The sequence below is a fragment of the Canis lupus genome, chromosome 16 (genome assembly GCF_003254725.2).
Source record: "Canis lupus dingo isolate Sandy chromosome 16, ASM325472v2, whole genome shotgun sequence".
NCBI classification, from domain to species: Eukaryota; Metazoa; Chordata; class Mammalia; order Carnivora; family Canidae; genus Canis; species Canis lupus.
Genome location: NC_064258.1, coordinates 14,404,546 through 14,421,449, shown reverse-complemented (window position 1 = coordinate 14,421,449; position 16,904 = coordinate 14,404,546). Strand labels below are relative to the sequence as shown.

The window sequence follows — 16,904 nt, the reverse complement described above, 5'->3', positions numbered from 1 at the left end:
TTCAGAATTTGCTTGATTTTGCATATGATCATAAGCCTCAATTACCCACTTTTTATATTTATTTATTTATTTATTTATTTATTTATAATAAATTTTTTATTGGTGTTCAATTTGCCAACATACAGAATAACACCCAGTGCTCATCCCGTCAAGTGCCCCCCTCAGTGCCCGTCACCGAGTCACCCCCACCCCCCGCCCTCCTCCCCTTCCACCACCCCTAGTTCATTTCCCAGAGTTAGGAGTCTTTATGTTCTGTCTCCCTTTCTGATATTTCCTACCCATTTCTTCCCCCTTCCCTTCTATTCCCTTTCACTATTATTTATATTCCCCAAATGAATGAGAACATATAATGTTTGTCCTTCTCCGACTGACTCATTTCACTCAGCATAATACCCTCCAGTTCGATCCACGTTGAATTTTACCCACTTTTTAGATTATTAACTGTTAGAAGCTGTCACTGAAGAAATAGAAGGCAACAAAAGACAGGCACAACAACATTGAAAGTATATCTAGTCTGTCAGAAAGAAAACAAAAATAACTGTTCTTCATAGTAAAATGCATCATGTTAGAGTGTTTATGAAGAAAAATTTAGATTATGGTCTATATATTCTGGTTCTAGAGGCATGAAAGTCTATATTTTTGGAGGGTTTTTTAAGATTCAATATTGTTTAAATAATGTTGGTTTTATAACTTACAGCATTTTATTTCCTACATTATCATCTGGAGAACATTGCACTTGAATTACACTCTATGAATGATGTTGACATATTTACATGCTGTTCCAGAAAGCTGAGAGATAACTTGTCTGAACCTTGTGATTCTCAAACTCTTACTATTAGCCCAGATACCTTATTCCAAAACTTTTCTTTCTTTCTTTGTTTCTTTCTTTCCTTTTTTTTTTTTTTTTTTTTTAGATTTTATTTGACAGAGAGAGAGAGAGACAACACAAGCAGTGGGAGGGCAGGCAGAGGGAGAGGGAGAAGCAGTCTTCCCACTGAGCACGGAGCCTGATGCGGGGATTGATCCCAGGACTCTGAGATTGTGACCTGAGCTGAAGGCAGATGCTTAACTAACTGAGCCACCCAGGTACCCCTCAAAAGAGATTCTGATTTAGAATCCTGGTACGGAAAACAAGGAAAGGAAGAGATATTCTGGTTTTACCCAGTGTTCTTGGGTCCCTGTGCCTGCTTGGTGCTCTTCCTACAATCCTCAGTGACCTCTTAGGAGCCTCCCAGAGTCCCTGGAGCTCTGCAGGTGCAAAGCCAGACTGAAGCAAGAATTACTGATAAGGAGGGAGGCTTGTCCAGTGTGCTTAAAAATCATAACCCATCAGTGGTGCCTACTGTGAGGAGAGTTGCTTTGTTTGTCTGCAGTGTAATCTACCAGGGGTTTTGTGGATGATGAGTAGGCTGGAATCAATTCCAGTTTCCATAGCCTCACTACAACTCTGATTGGCTATATGACTCAGTTGCCCCATGCATTCTCTGCAGGTGGTGCTGCATCAGTGATCTGTACCAGAAGATCTGAAGGAGAGGGGAGAAAAACATGAATTTGCTCATGGGCATTCTGCAAACTAGAATCCTATTGTTGCTTCGAGTGCTGCTGCTGCTTCTACCACTACCACTGTTTGTGCTCCCCTTCCCCCCCCTCGTCCTCCTCCCTCTCCTGTCTTTTCAGTAATAGAGCTGAGATTTTCCAGTCATGTAGCTAGATGCTTGGGTTTCCCTTATCCTTTGTTCTTTGCAAAATCAATTGATTGTCAAACTTAATGTTCCAGACCATGTTCTTTCCTCAGGCAGAGGAGAGCCATCTACAAGCAGGTAACTAAACCTCAGTCAGTGGGTGTCTAGACTGCAAGTTGAGATGCTGCAGGGTTCTGGGTGCCTTGTAGAAGGCACAGAGCACCATGCAAACCCCATGTTGAACGCATGGAACCATCTGGGACAGAGCAGGCTAGAGTTGCTTGCATTTCTGATCCTGCCCCTTCCGAGGGGGTGGCTTGCAGTCCTTCTAATTTTCTTCAGTAGCAGCAATACCTCAATTTTTGGCTCAAAAATTATATCTCAGCAGGGGAAACCACACATCAAAAGAGAGCAGTTTGCCAGTAATCTATACTAGCACCTTTCCTGAGAATAAGGACTCAGGCCTTTCACACTTGGATGCTTTGATTCACTGTTTCACAGATTAGCTTTGTTATATTAAGCTGCTTTCAGTGCTCAAACTCCAGTTATTCATGCAGACCTACCTTTTAGCGTGTGCTTTGTAGGGAGGCCTGAACATTTCCAGCTTGGATTTTACAGGACATTGGAGTATCGAGATACCACCTGTTCCTCTCTCACCCCACTGCTCATTTTTTTTCTTTATTGTTAGAGGAAAAATGCACCTCAAAAGTATTCTTATTGTGCATTGAAACTATACTGTCTGTCAGGCCAAACTGTATAATGCAGACAAGCATGAGCTCGGAGCCAGACTCCCTGGCTCTGCAGTATCCTAATTATGAAACCTCATGTGCATCACTTACTATGCTGTAGCTTTCTCATCTATGAAATGGGAGTAAAAATACTACCCATTGGGGTACCTGGGTGTCTCCGTGGTTCAGCATCTGCCTTTGGCTCAGGTCATGATCCCAGAGTCCTGGGATCAAGTCCCACATCAGAGTCCCTGTAGGGAGCCTGCTTCTCTCTCTGCCTGCATCTCTGCCTCTCTGTGTCTCTCATGAATAAATAAAAAAATAATCCTTTTTTTTTAAATAAAAAAAAAATCCTAAAAATAATACTACCTATTTCTTAGGGTTGTTGAAGGTTAACTGAGTTACTATTCATGAAGTGCTTCTGAGTGCCTGAGTGACTGAGAACTACATTTGTGTTAGTTGTTCCTGCTCCTGTTATTACTGCCTATTGGTATTACCAGGTGTAAGTGTTAGGCTGCTCTTATTACTTTGCTGAAGATTTGGGTAAAGACCCAAGTAGCTTAGTAGAGATTTTGTGCCTGGGATAGAAGCCTAAAGTGATTGACCCCTTGAAATGTCGATTCCTGGCAGTCACTAAAGAATGCCTATTTTGAATTTAGATTTAATTCTGCATGTTGGTCGGGCTGCTTAACTAGCAGAGTAAAAATATAAAAAGACAAAAACAAAAAGAAACCTACTAAGGAAAAAAAAAGAAACTTACAAAAGAGGAGGATACTAATGCTTCTGTTGTTCAGTTATAAAACTTAGAAATGACAGAAGAAAGAGCCTGGTCCATATTATATGCTCAATATATAGCAGCTATCATAAGTATTACATTTTGGAGAGAAAATCTAGCCCCCCCACCCCAAGTCCTCGAGATACGGAGGTAGGAGGTGGGTTGAGGGATTGAAGCTTGCCATATTATCAAATGTTTCAGATGATGTTTTAAATTTGCTTATGTTTGTCTTCTTTATGTATATTCTCTTTAATGCCAAGGGACTTTTCAGAACAGACTGTTAATGTTTCTTCTTGTATTTTGAATTGAATGTTGTAGAAATCGGCCCTGAGGAGGAAGTGTGCGGTCTGTAAAATCGTCGTCCACGCTGCCTGCATTGAACAGCTAGAGAAGGTGAGACAGCACCACCTGCTGCAGCGTGGGCTACATTGCAAGTGTTTGGGCTTCTAAGACCAGGTGTCAGTTCCTATTGCCAACTTTTTCGAAACAATGCCCTTTTAAAAAAACCTGAAATACCAACATTGTTACCAGATTAGTAATGGAAAAGCAGTGCTTAAGGTTAATTCGCCCTATTGTTTGCTGAAGGTAAATTCGATAACATTTTATGTTGCTTCTTGGGAGGAGGAATGGTGAGGTTAGAGGGAAAAGCCTGGTACACACAATTTTTTTTTTTTTTTACAGTGACAAAATTGTTATTCACCCATAGAATTTTCCACCCATAGAATCTTTTTTTCTTAAAGAAAAAAAATCTATAAGCTCTTTAAAAATAATTGTTTAGATTCGTCTGACCTTTGTGAATTTCTTCTTCTTAAAGTAGCTACAAGGAAGAGAGTCCGGCCAGAAGCCAGCTCTCTGTCCTTTCTTGGGGGGCAGCATGAATGTGTGGGTGGGATGGAAGTAACATCTCCCCGGTGTCTTGCCTCTGGAAGAAGTAGATTCTGCGGTCCATTTGGGTATTTGCAGGAAAGGGGAGGTTCCAGCTGTGAGTAGTCTGTTGGCCTCTTGCTCTCCTCTCTTTCCACCTGTGAGTGTCTGTGTTATATGTTCTTGAGCTGCCATGTGTGAACGTGTTGAAATATTTTCATCCCCTGAAACATTCGTTATTTTCATGAACATGTTACCGATTATTGCTAGCTGCTATTTTGTAGGGAGGACTACTAACATTTATACATATATGTATACATATACATATTTTTTTCTTCTTGCTGTTCCAACCCCATTTACTTATGTCCTCTTTCATTTCTATACTCCTTTCACCTTATCAAGTAACTAAAGAAGATGCACATATTACCAGGAGACCTGCCTATCTAAAAAAAAGGCAGTACTGAAGACTTGAAGAAAAATTTCTGTGTGTGAATCATCATCATCATATTAAATATTTCTCAAGTTTATGTTGTCCTACTTTTAAAATCTGAAACATAACTGGGTGATTTCAGCTGCCTTAGATATTTTCTTTACTCTTTATCTTTTTCTCACACTTATAGTGTAAGGGGATTATTGTTTAAAGATATGTTGATTTCATCAATGAGAATAAAGAGACGTGGATTAGAGATAGAGGATCATCTGGGATCTATATAGATTATGTAGGGTGATGATTTCAAGTGTTAAACTGTGTTCCTTATTCTTTGGGGCTTTTGTAGTCTCAATATGTGTCGCTGTTGATTTGTTCAGGTAAGTCAATCTAGTCTGATGCGTATCCCTAATGTAATACACTTTTCTTTTTAAATGACAGATTAATTTCAGATGTAAGCCAACATTTCGAGAAGGGGGCTCAAGATCACCAAGAGAAGTGAGTGTTTCAGAGCTCGACTTTAAATACCACCTTTATTTCCCATTGACTTACTGGATTGATAGATATTCACCAGTAATTAAATACCAAAGTCTAGCTCCCTCCATTCCATATGGGTTTCTCGTTAATACATCAATAAATACCATCAGTAGAATCTCCCAGTCTCTTCAGCATGTGTATATTGCCTTTTATTATTCTCATGAAATGCATTGGGGAACTAAGGTTTTCATGAGCAGGTGGAGAGGCAGTGATAAATTTGAAGAGGTAAGAAGTAAATAAAATTTTATTGTCTTTTGGTCCATTTTAATTCCATTTTTCAATTTTGAGGGGGGTAGAAGCTCTTCAGGGGGCTGCATGGTTATTGAGTATTCCCACGAACACGGGAGCCAGGTTGATTTCTATACCAGTCTAGATGCTGTGTGATTTGAGACATCGTACCTAATCTTTCTGAACTGCAGTGTTTTTACCTGTTAAGTCAGTAGGTAGGTAGGTAAATGGAAGAACCACATTCAGTGCTTAGTCCTTAACCTCACAGCCCAGTTGTGAAGACAAACAGCTAAAGAGGAAATCATAATGAAGAGCAGTTGCTCTGTTGGTGGTAAGCAGACGGGAGGACAGGAGGAGAGCTGCACTTTGGTCATATTTGTTTGTGTAGCTCTTTTCGAGGAGACTGAGCACATGAGGAGAAGTTAGAGAAGGTGAGACGGTTGGTAGAGGGTCTCAGCCCTCCTGTGCTATCCTGGATAGCCCAGCTCCAGGCCCCAGATTGCACTCTCCAACAGGCTGCAATGAACAGAATCCATCCTTCTTAGAAAATTGTTTAGGTGCCTAAGTGTTACCGTTGTATATGGTGCTCTCCGTAAGAGAAAGTGCGATGTGTCATTTTTGTAAAATATACTTTCTCCATTTCACTTACATTCCCAATGAGATTATTTTCAATTCCACATACAGATGTAGCCCCTTGGAAATCTTCCCAGCTGGTGCACTCCTCAAACTAGCTCTGTGTACTGATAAATAGGCAAGAGAGGTAAGGCACTGGAGAATGGGCTTCCGGGAAGAGGTGGCAAGCAAACTGAGACCCAGAGGAGTTATCTAAGTGATGGTGTGTGTAGGGGGAGGGTGGTTAGGAGGTAACAGCCTCCTAGACAGAAAGAGCACATGCTTCCAAGCTCAAAGATGAGAAAGAACATAACAGAAACGTGAAATCTGAGGGATAAAGCAGGGGCTGGGACACAAAAGTCCTTGTCACTGTGCTACAAGTTTGTTTTATCATCATGGTAATTTAGGTGGAACACTAACTATTTTTTAAAATTTATTTATTTATTAGAGAGAGAGAGAGAGATGGGGGAGGGGCAGAAGGAGAGGAAGAGAGAATCCCAAGCAGACTCCCTGCTGATGCAGGGCTTGATCTCACAACCCTAAGATCATGACCTGAGCCACATCAAGAGTCAGAACCCTAACTGAGTTACCCAGGTGCCCTGGGGCATTAAACTATTTTAAATGAAATATATTATTCTGGCTACAGTGTGGAGGGAATACCATACAGTTCAAGAGCAGCCATATTGGAGGCATGGAGAGAATTTAAGGAGCTCCTCTAGTGGTGATCTGAACTATGAGTAATATTGATTGGATACTGGACACGGAGATGGCAGAGCCCAGAGTAAACCAGTCTTCTGGCCTGGAAAGCCAATGAAACATTGGAAAATGAGTTGATCTGAGGATGGGTTGGAGAGGTAAGGTGATGAGTTTAGAGGTAGAATTTTCAAGCATGCAGTGTCCTTGAGCCTCAGTTGGAGATGCCCAGTAGAAAGTTGAATGGGTATATGAGTTTGGAGCCTATGAAGATTGGGTTAGAGGTAAGACATTTGTGAATTACTAGCACATATAGATAGTAATTAAAGTTATGAGAATAGATGAATGTGTAGAAAAGGAACAGAGAAGTGTGAGTACAGAGAGGGTCAATGACATCTTAATGATAATGAAGAAGACACTGAAAAAATAATGATCTTATTGTTACTGTTACAAATACAAGAAGATTGGGAGAAAACATGGGAGGAGGGTAGTTTGGGAGTGGAGATTATGGAGCGGGGAAATACAGTTGTCCCTTTCACTTGTCTTCTCCCACTGTATTTGGCCATTATGTCAGCAACAGGAAGGTGACAGGCCATATATAGGGTGAGGAAAGTGCAAAAGAGTGATAGGCTTGTGGGTACCCTCAATGCCATCCAAGTGCACAATAGCATTGGCCAGAAGAGAACTCAGAGTTCTAGTGAAGGGAAAAATTCCTATAGGACAGTAGAAGGAATAGTTTTGTGTTTTTAAGATGAACTGAATGACTTTCCAACCCAGGATCCATATGTCTACGTTTAGCTCCCTGTCCTTTCATTTCTCTCTTTCTCTCTAGATTGTGTTTATAGGTACTATTTTCTAATGCAAGGGGTTTTATATTTTTTTTTAGTTTTTAGTAGTGGTATCACTTGTCTTCTGTGAAGCCAGACCCTCCTCCACAAGTGTTTTTGAACACCTGCTCTTGTCTTTGTAACAAGGACTTGATATTTCTTCCATTCTCCACCAGTCCTCTAGGTTATTTCCATCACCGTAAACATGCTCTGACATCTCCCATCTTAAAAATAAAACAAAAATATTTCTTAACCATCAGTATCTTAACTGCTGTTTGATTCTCAGTTTTGCATTCACTTCTAAACATCCAGAAAGTGTTGTCTATATCATTGTTTTCATTATATCACTACCTAGTCATTTTAACCTGTTCTCATCTGGTTCCCACTCTATCCATTCACTGAAGTTGCTTTTTTTCAATGTTGCCAGAATCTCCCAGTTACCAAATCCATTAGATGTTGTCTGTTCTTTGCATATTTATTCTTTCAAATATATTCAAATTATTCAACCATTATTCAACCATTATTCCACCATTCTTATATTTCTCTCCTGTCATGACCTCTTTCCTAATTTTCCCCTTGTTTCTTTGTTTTTTTTTTCCCCCCCTTGTTTCTTTGGAGTGTCCTTCCCACTCATTGTTCACTCCTCCCAATTCCTATGTAATCCTCTGGGCTTGGTACTTGGCCATATTTTCCCTCAGTGCACTCTTGTTGGGAGATCTCATCCAATTTCATGGCTTTAAAAATCACATCTGAGCTGACAACTCCTAAATTTACGTTCTGGTCCACACTTCTTGGAATTCCATTTGACATGTCCCTTGAATGTATCATGGCCATCTCAAACATAACACATTAAAACTAAACTCTTTATGAACATCACCATAAAATCTTTTTTTTTTTCAAATTTTTTGCACATCAGAAAATGAGATAGCTATTGATCCAGCTCCTCAGTCAAAAAGACTGGGAGATCATGGATTCCTTCTCTGATGTATTCAACACATCTAATTCATTTGCCAACCCTAACAATTTTATTTATAAAATATATTTCAAATCATCTACTTATTTCATTTCTGTTAGCACCCTAGACTAAGACATCATGATGTCTTTTGACTATGGCAATAGCTTCTTCATGATTCCTTAATTTTTCCCTTTAATCCATTGGGATTGAAGAGAGATCTTTAAAACAGAAATCCAATCCTGTAATTTTTTTTTTTTAACTTAAAATGCTCCACTAGTTTTCATAGCACTTAGAGTATAACCCAACTCTTTGTCTCTACATGAGTTGTCTCTGCATGAGTTGTCTCTGGAAGACTAAGCCCTGCGTAGTCTTGCCCCAGCCTACCTCTCTAGAACAGGTTACTTCCTCCGAATAGGTTACACAGTGTTCTTTATCAAAGCACCTTGTTCTGCCCCTTTAGAGCACCTTGTATGTCATAATTATCTATGGGTAGTACTCCTCTGCTTGTTTGTTGTCCCCCTGAGGTCACTCATGGAATTTGTCCCAAACTCACTGTACCAGGATGTAGAGGATGTGATCTGTTGACTGTCCGTTGACTGAAAGCATTGATAAAGGAGTTACTTTCTCCCTCAATGCCTAAGAACTCTTGTTCTAAGAGGACAGTTTGAAGATGAAACTCATGGTAGGCTATGACTCACTGGAGATTCTTAATTAAGAGACCTCAGGTAATTTACCGAATGTCAATGGAAGAACAGTCACCTTAGAAATAGTTTGGCCTGAGTTCAAATCATAACTCTACTACTTTTCCACTTTGTCCTATCTCAAGTGCAAAGACCTAGAGCAGGGACTGTTCATTGCTGTACCTTACACTTTGTGGAATGTCTGACACGTGGAAGTTTGTTAATGAATGTTGGTTGGACTCCTCTAGGCGAAATCTTTCTGGACCTCAGTTTTCTTAGCCATATGCTATGTAGATTAGGTTGTAATTTCAAGATTCTTTCAAGCTTTCTATGAATAATGTTAGGAATTGAACTTAGTGTTTGAAAATAAGTGAGCAAGTATGTTATGAATGTCTGCTAACAATACTGAATATAAACCCTGAATTAATGTATCACTCAGATTTTAACACCCATAAGTAATAGCTATTTCTTTGCCCAGTACTTGAAGATAGTGTATGAATAATTCACAGATTATTGACAAGCAATAAAAAGATGTCATGGGGTTAGAAGCCTTGCTTTGCTATCTTAACAGCAGTATGTCAACACTCACATTTTCAGTGTAAGGATTTCAAGTCTAATTTCTACTCCATAATTTAGGAGATGTGAATAATAATCAAAAGGAAAGATGGTGAAAAATGAAATTGCTTGGGAATAAGGATCAGAAAACAGCAGTGATTCCATAGAAACTGGGCTCTTCCCCCGATTAATACGGCAATTGATCCATAACTATATGGTAACTATATGATTTGGTCATCAAAAGGTTAGGTTCAGAATTCCATTCTACTCAACACATATTTATTGGATGTTTGTCCAAACTGTGTTAAAGCAGCAATAGAAAGCATTTATGTTAGGCCTAAGAAGATCTATTCATAGAAGGATCCTTGACCTGTCAAATCAGAGCTACAGATGGTAGACAGTTACTCAGTTTTTTCTCAAGGAGTCCTCCTTTTGTTTCACTTACTTTAGCTGTGCCTTAATCTGTGACCCAATTTCTAGGAAGAATGATATTAAAAATATTTAACAACTTCCTGAGTCATATGTTAATATTTAAATAAACAATTTAAAACTGTTCCCTTTTATTCCCTAAACAGATTAAACTACGTGGTATTATAAATCTGCTTACCAAATGACACATGTTGCAAAAGAAATGATTCATTAAGTCAGTCTTATAATTTCTAAATAATTGTTGATTTCTGGAAATTGTTGGTTTAATCTTTTGATTAGAGCTGTCACTAGCTAAATAACCCCATGATTCAACCCAGATTTCATAAACAGTTGCATCAAATTCGTCCAACATTTCCCTCCTTAAATTGATAGTCATTAGGTGATTTATAATCTCCATAAGCAGAGAATTTCCCTTATCATCAATGATATTGTTCATTTTCCCACAGCTTCTGCTAAACTAACAGCAATTACAGTAAATTTTTCTCTTATGGTATTGTGTGACACTCCTGTGCATTCAATATTTCTACTATTGACTGTCATTGATATCATTTATTGAAGGTGCTTGATCCTGAGCTTTCAGAGCAGAGGAATGGCATAGCAGCATAGTGGTTAAGAGCATAGGCTCCGTTGCCAGCCTGCCTGGGTTTGAATCCTTGCTCTGAACCTTACATTTGAAGTAACTGCTCCATAACTTAGTTTTACAATCTCTAAAAGGAGCATGATAATAATAATTCAAGCAACACCCTCTGATAACGTGCCCTACAATGTTGTAAACTGAGATATAGTACTGTTGGCAGCTGGCCCAGTCCTCTCCAGCCCTGTTCTTAAGCAGGCAGTGGGCTAGAGTTCTCATCACTTGAGTGGATGGAAAGCTGAAATGATCAGCCTCACCTGTGAAGTAGAGAGGTACAGGGTCCAGCAATTTCATTCCCTGTAAGTGGTATGGACACTGATTACTGGGTGGTTTCCTGACTTGCTGCCACTGTTCTGAAAGCCACAACCAGGTAGGGGACCCAACATTGTATGATATTTAAACTTGCACAGAGAGCCACCATCAGTTGGGCATAGCCTAGTCTTCTAGGGGGCTAGGGGAACCCAATGGCATTGCTCAGGCAATGTGGTTTGTTTTCAAAAGACAGCTCATTGGAACAGAATCCCAGAGACCTGTTATGCCAAAAATTAACATTTTTGTTAATAATAAGGGTAGAAATGGTTTCCAATATTGAGGGGGTGAGGTGAGGTGGGGGTGCTCTGGTAGTTAGGGAGGAGCCACGGGATGGTCAGGGCACTAAACTAATTTATCAACCAGTATAGGAATGTTTCAGTATTTTAATGACTCATGGGATTTTTCTGGTATGTACTGACTGAATAGCACCTCTACTCATATAAATTCTCATGAAAATTGAAATCATTATTACATTTAAAGCATTTTAAAAAGTGCCTGACACAAGTTAGTATTCAAAAATATTATTATTAGCTTTTTTCTAAGAACAATATAAGAATTGTGTCCCTGTTTTATTAAACTGCCTCAGTGGGAAAAGCCAGACAAAAAATTCGACTAATTATTTATATCTTATTATAGTTAAAATACATTATTCCTTCAGGATCTATAACTTGAATCAATTTGACATTATAAAGAGAAACAGAGGTGGCATTGTAGAACTGATGCTTATGTCTGTTACAGGTGCCTTTGTTACTCTCACTTTCATGTGTTGATAGAACTTTTTCTTTTTCCTCAACACGGATCTATTTCCTATATACTTGTATACCTAAAACGATGCCTAGCAGGTAGTACACATCTAGTGAGTATTTGCTGAGTGACTGAATATACATTTAAGGGCCTTTTAAAGGGAGAAATATGGGTTGTAGCCCAATGATAGACATGTTAGTGTCAGGTCAAGTGTTTTCTCAGAAAAAGGCAAGAAAAAAAAAAGGAGATAATTTCTGTATATTGGTCTAAGAAGGACGAGTTATATGTAAGTTTATTTCTGCCATAGGGCCTGAAGACAACTTTCTCTCCTATAATATATCCTAACAGCAATAGTAATGGGGCTACTGAACTCCTGGCCTAGAAGTGATTGTCTATTTGGGAAGGCCAATTCTCAAAGATGAGAATAGACTTTAAAGCAGATCTAGTTTCTAGAACCCAATGACAGTTTAAGCATAATGTCATTGCACAAACATCATGTCACGATGGGGCCACATCTCTTGCCTCTGTCATCTTTCTCCTTCAGCTTTTCTTTCCCTTCACTTTAGCTAGTGAAAAATTCTCATCCTGTATGTCCTGAATGAGGAGGTCTGTTTCTTTCTGAGAACTCAGTTTCTTGAAGCTCTGTCTAGCATGGATGTTAGGTGCAGTGCCTGCCTGGCATATATAAAGCATTAAAGACATATTTGTTTTTATAAGTTTTTAAAAGATTTTTATTTTATTTATTCATGAGAGACACAGCGAGACAGACAGAGACACAGGCAGAGGGAGAAGTCCCGATGCAGGACTCCATCCCAGGACCATAGGATCACGACCTGACTAGAAGGCAGATGCTCAATCACTGAGCCACCTAGGTGTCCTGATACATATTTGTTTTTAAAAATGGATATTATTGCTTCATCTTATCTCCCTCATCTTCTTACCTCTCTGAGGATATTTCTGTTATTTCCCACATCAGCATAGCCTTTTACTAGGAAGGAAGCAGAGTAAGAGTGCAATGTTGTGGCCATGAGGAAGACATGGCAGGAGGACACAATGAATGGTTTCTATAAATATGGAAGGTGGCTGGGCATGGGAGTAGGTTCAGTTTTCTAAGTGGATTCATGTTTATTGTTAAACCAATCATACACACACACACATATTTGGTTTTGTGCTGATATGGGCTTAGGTTTTGGTTTATGGGAATCTATATGCTTAACATTTAAAAAACTAATAATGAGGTTTGCCAATCTAAACATACTCATTTAATTTTGTTTTCCCACAGAACTTTGTGCGTCATCACTGGGTGCACAGGCGTCGGCAGGAGGGAAAATGTAAGCAGTGTGGTAAGGTAAGGGGCCCAGCACCTCATGGCCATCACAGGAGGCTACCCAGGCCTTCATAAGCACCCGAGGTAGATGAGTCCTCTCACCCGAATCCAGTGCTCAGTACGTCTCTTCCTTTCTGAAAGGCCTTATTTCTCCAGGTCCCTTTTCTTAAGAGGTGTTTGAGTTGTAGAACTCCCTGCAAGAGGCAGGGGTCTTAATACAGGTATTGGCACGTTTTAAGGGAGATGGACACACTTGTACAGTGAATTTCATGGTCAATGGTTAAAAAAAAAAAACAAAAAACTTCCTATTTTGTTAAAACCCCCTCCTGAGGACTCCTAGCCTGCCATATTCCTTGCTCAGCAGAAAATCAGTGAGTAGCACTACTTTTGTTGACACATTATTGTGTTTGGGCAGAACTCAACCCAGGAAGGCAACACAGAAACAAGAAATGTGTTGCTCTCTTAGGCCATTATCCAGTTCCTGGAAAGAGATAGCCTCTTCACTTTGTGGCTGTTTATGTCTACTCTCCCTGTGTGACTGGTGAAAGGCCTCTTGGTGTACAGGGCCACTGGGCAAAAGACGGTGGGGGAGAGGGTAGGTCCCATGGCCACATGCTATAAAACTCCATAGATTCCACAAGTTATTGACTTCAAGAGATTTGGGTTATGGCTTTTTTTATTGTACAAAGAAAGGTCTGCCTTAGGAGTAAAAGGACCCTCTGGGAAGGTTAAACTGACAGTAAGACATACTACAAAGATTTTTTTTGGTAATCAATAGTAAGCTGGGTTCAGTAAAGGGCAGTTTTGATTTGGTAAAGCAGGATAACTTGGGAGTATATATATTCTTCATCAATTAATTCCCAATTTGTTTATTTATTCACATGACTTTTTTTGATCAAGCACTGGGATGAGCTGACCAGCATAGCATTTTTGACAAAAGAGGGCTGCAAGGAAATACTGGCTATCTGAGGTAGGAGTGTTGAGGGTGAGTGAGAATTGGAAAAAGTTTCACAAATTTTACTGTTTTGACCGGTGCTGGAAAGAAAATATCATACTGTAGCTTCAAATACCAAGTTTTTCTTTGGAAGGCTACTTGTCTTTACTTCAAGGGTATTGCCCTCCATTATAACTGGCGTTATCTCCTCAGTTCACAGTGACTTTTAGTTTGTTCCTTTCTAGCTTATAAAAAGAACACATGAAATAGGTTGAAAGGGGAAGAAAGTAAAAGGAAGATGAGGAGGAAGGGAGAGTAGAATGGTTTTTATTTGACCTTTTACATGGTTAGGAAGAAGTCCTCTACTCTTACATGACCTTCCTTCATTGGGTCCATCTACCCTACTCTTTCTGGGGTTGCCTTGGGGCTTGTAGGCTTTATCTTACATAGTAGACTGTAGACTATCTACAACTTTCCTGAAAGAAAGAAAAAGAAAGAAAGAAAGAAAGAAAGAAAGAAAGAAAGAAAGAAAGAAAGAAAGAAAGAAAGAAAGAAAAAGAAAGAAAGAAAGGAGAAAGAGAAAGAAAGAAAGACGAGAGAAGAAACAGGTAGGTATTCAGGCACAGCCAACTTTGAGGTTAGATATGTGAATAGTAGGAAGGATCTGGATGAAGAAGCTCTTTGCCTTGCAAACATATCTTCACTGGATAGCCTAGTAGCTGGCACCACCCCCAATAACTTTCAAGCCATAATAGAGTTGGAAGAATTTGATTAAAAAAAATCAATAAACATTATATTTTGGTTCAGGTATCCCCTTGTGTCAGTCACATCATGCTCCCTTTTCTGGCCTTGTCTTCCACTGGCTTGGTCAACCAAATGGGGAAACTGGACTCCCTGTACCCTGGGATGCTGTGACCATGTCTCCTTTGCTTCCTCTGTTCTCAGGCAGCAGTCTTGGAGTGCTTATGGCTATTAGCTGGGAAGTCAGTGATCCCAACTCTTCACATAATGTTCCCATAATAATATATTACTATATTCATCCCCTGTGTATAATCCAGCTGCTTATGACTTCTCAGAGACTCTAGGAGTTATAGGATGGGATGATCTTGCACCTGTGTGTCTCACCAGATGGTAAATAATCTTTCTTTGGATCCTGGTTTGTACTCTGGATTAGAGGACACAGAGAGAGAGAGGGAGAGGCAGAGACACAGGCTGTGGGAGAAGCAGACTCCCCGGAGAGAGCCTGATGTGGGACTTGATCCCAGAAATCCCAGATCACACCCTGAGCTGAAGGCAGACACTCAACCACTGAGCCACCCAGGCATCCTGGTTTTTTTCATAGTATTTATTTCCCCACCCTCTGTCTCATTAAAACCTCCAACGTACTTGCCATTTCTTGACACCCATTTCGACACAATGTCATTGATAGAGTGAACCAAGTGGTCTGCAGAATGTTCATATGGCTCAGGTCCCTTTGCACTACATTTGGATAGGATTCAGAGGAGTTAAAAGCCCTGTTAACTCTACCAAGTGAATGTAAACAGTTTTTGATTCTCTTTTCAGAAAGGGATGGAAAATAATTCATTTGCCAAATCAATGGCCATATGTCATATACTCAAGATCAGAAGATCCCTGCTTTTAGATACACTGGGTTGAATTTGTGGTAGTCCAGAATTATCTCCAGTATAATGTCTGGTTTTGTAGGAGCTCATTAAATGGCAATATTTTAGGGACTACCACCATGGCTTCCTGTAGTCTGTATGGGTGGCATGTAAACAGGTAATAATTTTTAAAAACATAAACACAATACTATTACCATAACTTTAAAATTAATCGTTTAATATCACCTAATTGAGAATGTGACATTGGTTTTGATTTAGATATGACAGGGAGAGTGGTTTATGGTTTCACTGGGGCTTGAGGCCTCCCTATGCCAGCTCTTGCATAACAGGCCAAGAAACCAATAACTGGAGTTCTGCTGAATATACCAGATATGTTTACTCCAATTACACAATTAGGGAGCAGGAAAATTAATTCTGGTGGATTTGTGAGGCTAGTAGACTCTCTGTGAACCGGTCCTGGCCCAGGACTTTTTTTTTTTTTTTAAAGATTTGTTTATTTATTTAGTAGAGAGAGAGAGAGAGAGAGGCAGAGACACAGGAGGAGGGAGAAGCAGGCTCCATGCCGGAAGCCTGATATGGGACTCGATCCCGGAACTCCAGGATCGCACCCAGGCCAAAGGCAGGCGCTAAACCGCTGAGCCACCCAGGGATCCCCAGGACTTTATTTTAATTGGACTTCGTATGTCCCTACTCTAAAAGGGCACCAAGATGTTGCTTCATACCCAGGACCTTGGGTATACAGATCAACTTGGACTCTTGTCCAGTAGTCTTCAGAATGTTTGGATATTTCTGCCTCCCCAGTGTATGACTACCCAAGTAAATGTCTATATCCTCTTTTAGAGGCTGAGGAAATGTTGCCATAGACCCCTACTATGATGTTGCAGGATTTTTCTCTGGTAGACTTGCTGTCTCTAATCAGTGAGTTTTATCTTTGAAAACTGGCTTAAGTCCAGAAATGAGGCAAAAGATTATGACCTGTGGGAGCATTGGTCTTCATATCTCTTGATTCTCCATTCCTGATTTCTTGTGATTGTTAGATTGAACAATACCCGTTTTATCTGTACTCCATCTTGCCTCTAGGGAGTTATTGCTGTATTAACCATTTGATAGCTCTTTGTAGGTCAAGCCCCCTTGGCTTCAACTTCAATCTTGCTGTGATTGTACCCACCTTGCTTCAATGGCTAATTGCTGCCATGTGGTCCTATTATTTTGGGATTCCATAGCCCTTGTTGCTGTCAGAATGCTCATTCTATAAGGCATTTCCTATCATCAGACCTAATCTACAGAGGAGAGCTTCTCAGCAATGATGGTATTCTTCTTACCAGCTTTTGTTGCTTTT

General features: G+C 39.9%; 1 protein-coding gene across 1 annotated transcript in view; it reads left to right on the top strand.

The window, feature by feature from the left end:
• DGKI (diacylglycerol kinase iota) overlaps nucleotides 1-16,904 on the top strand; it is a 428,861-nt gene that overhangs the window by 178,445 nt on the left and 233,512 nt on the right. Inside the window, 3 exon segments of the mRNA XM_049094866.1 lie at nucleotides 3,504-3,578; nucleotides 4,918-4,974; nucleotides 12,965-13,030. Of these exon segments, the coding sequence (XP_048950823.1) occupies nucleotides 3,504-3,578; nucleotides 4,918-4,974; nucleotides 12,965-13,030 (198 nt within the window).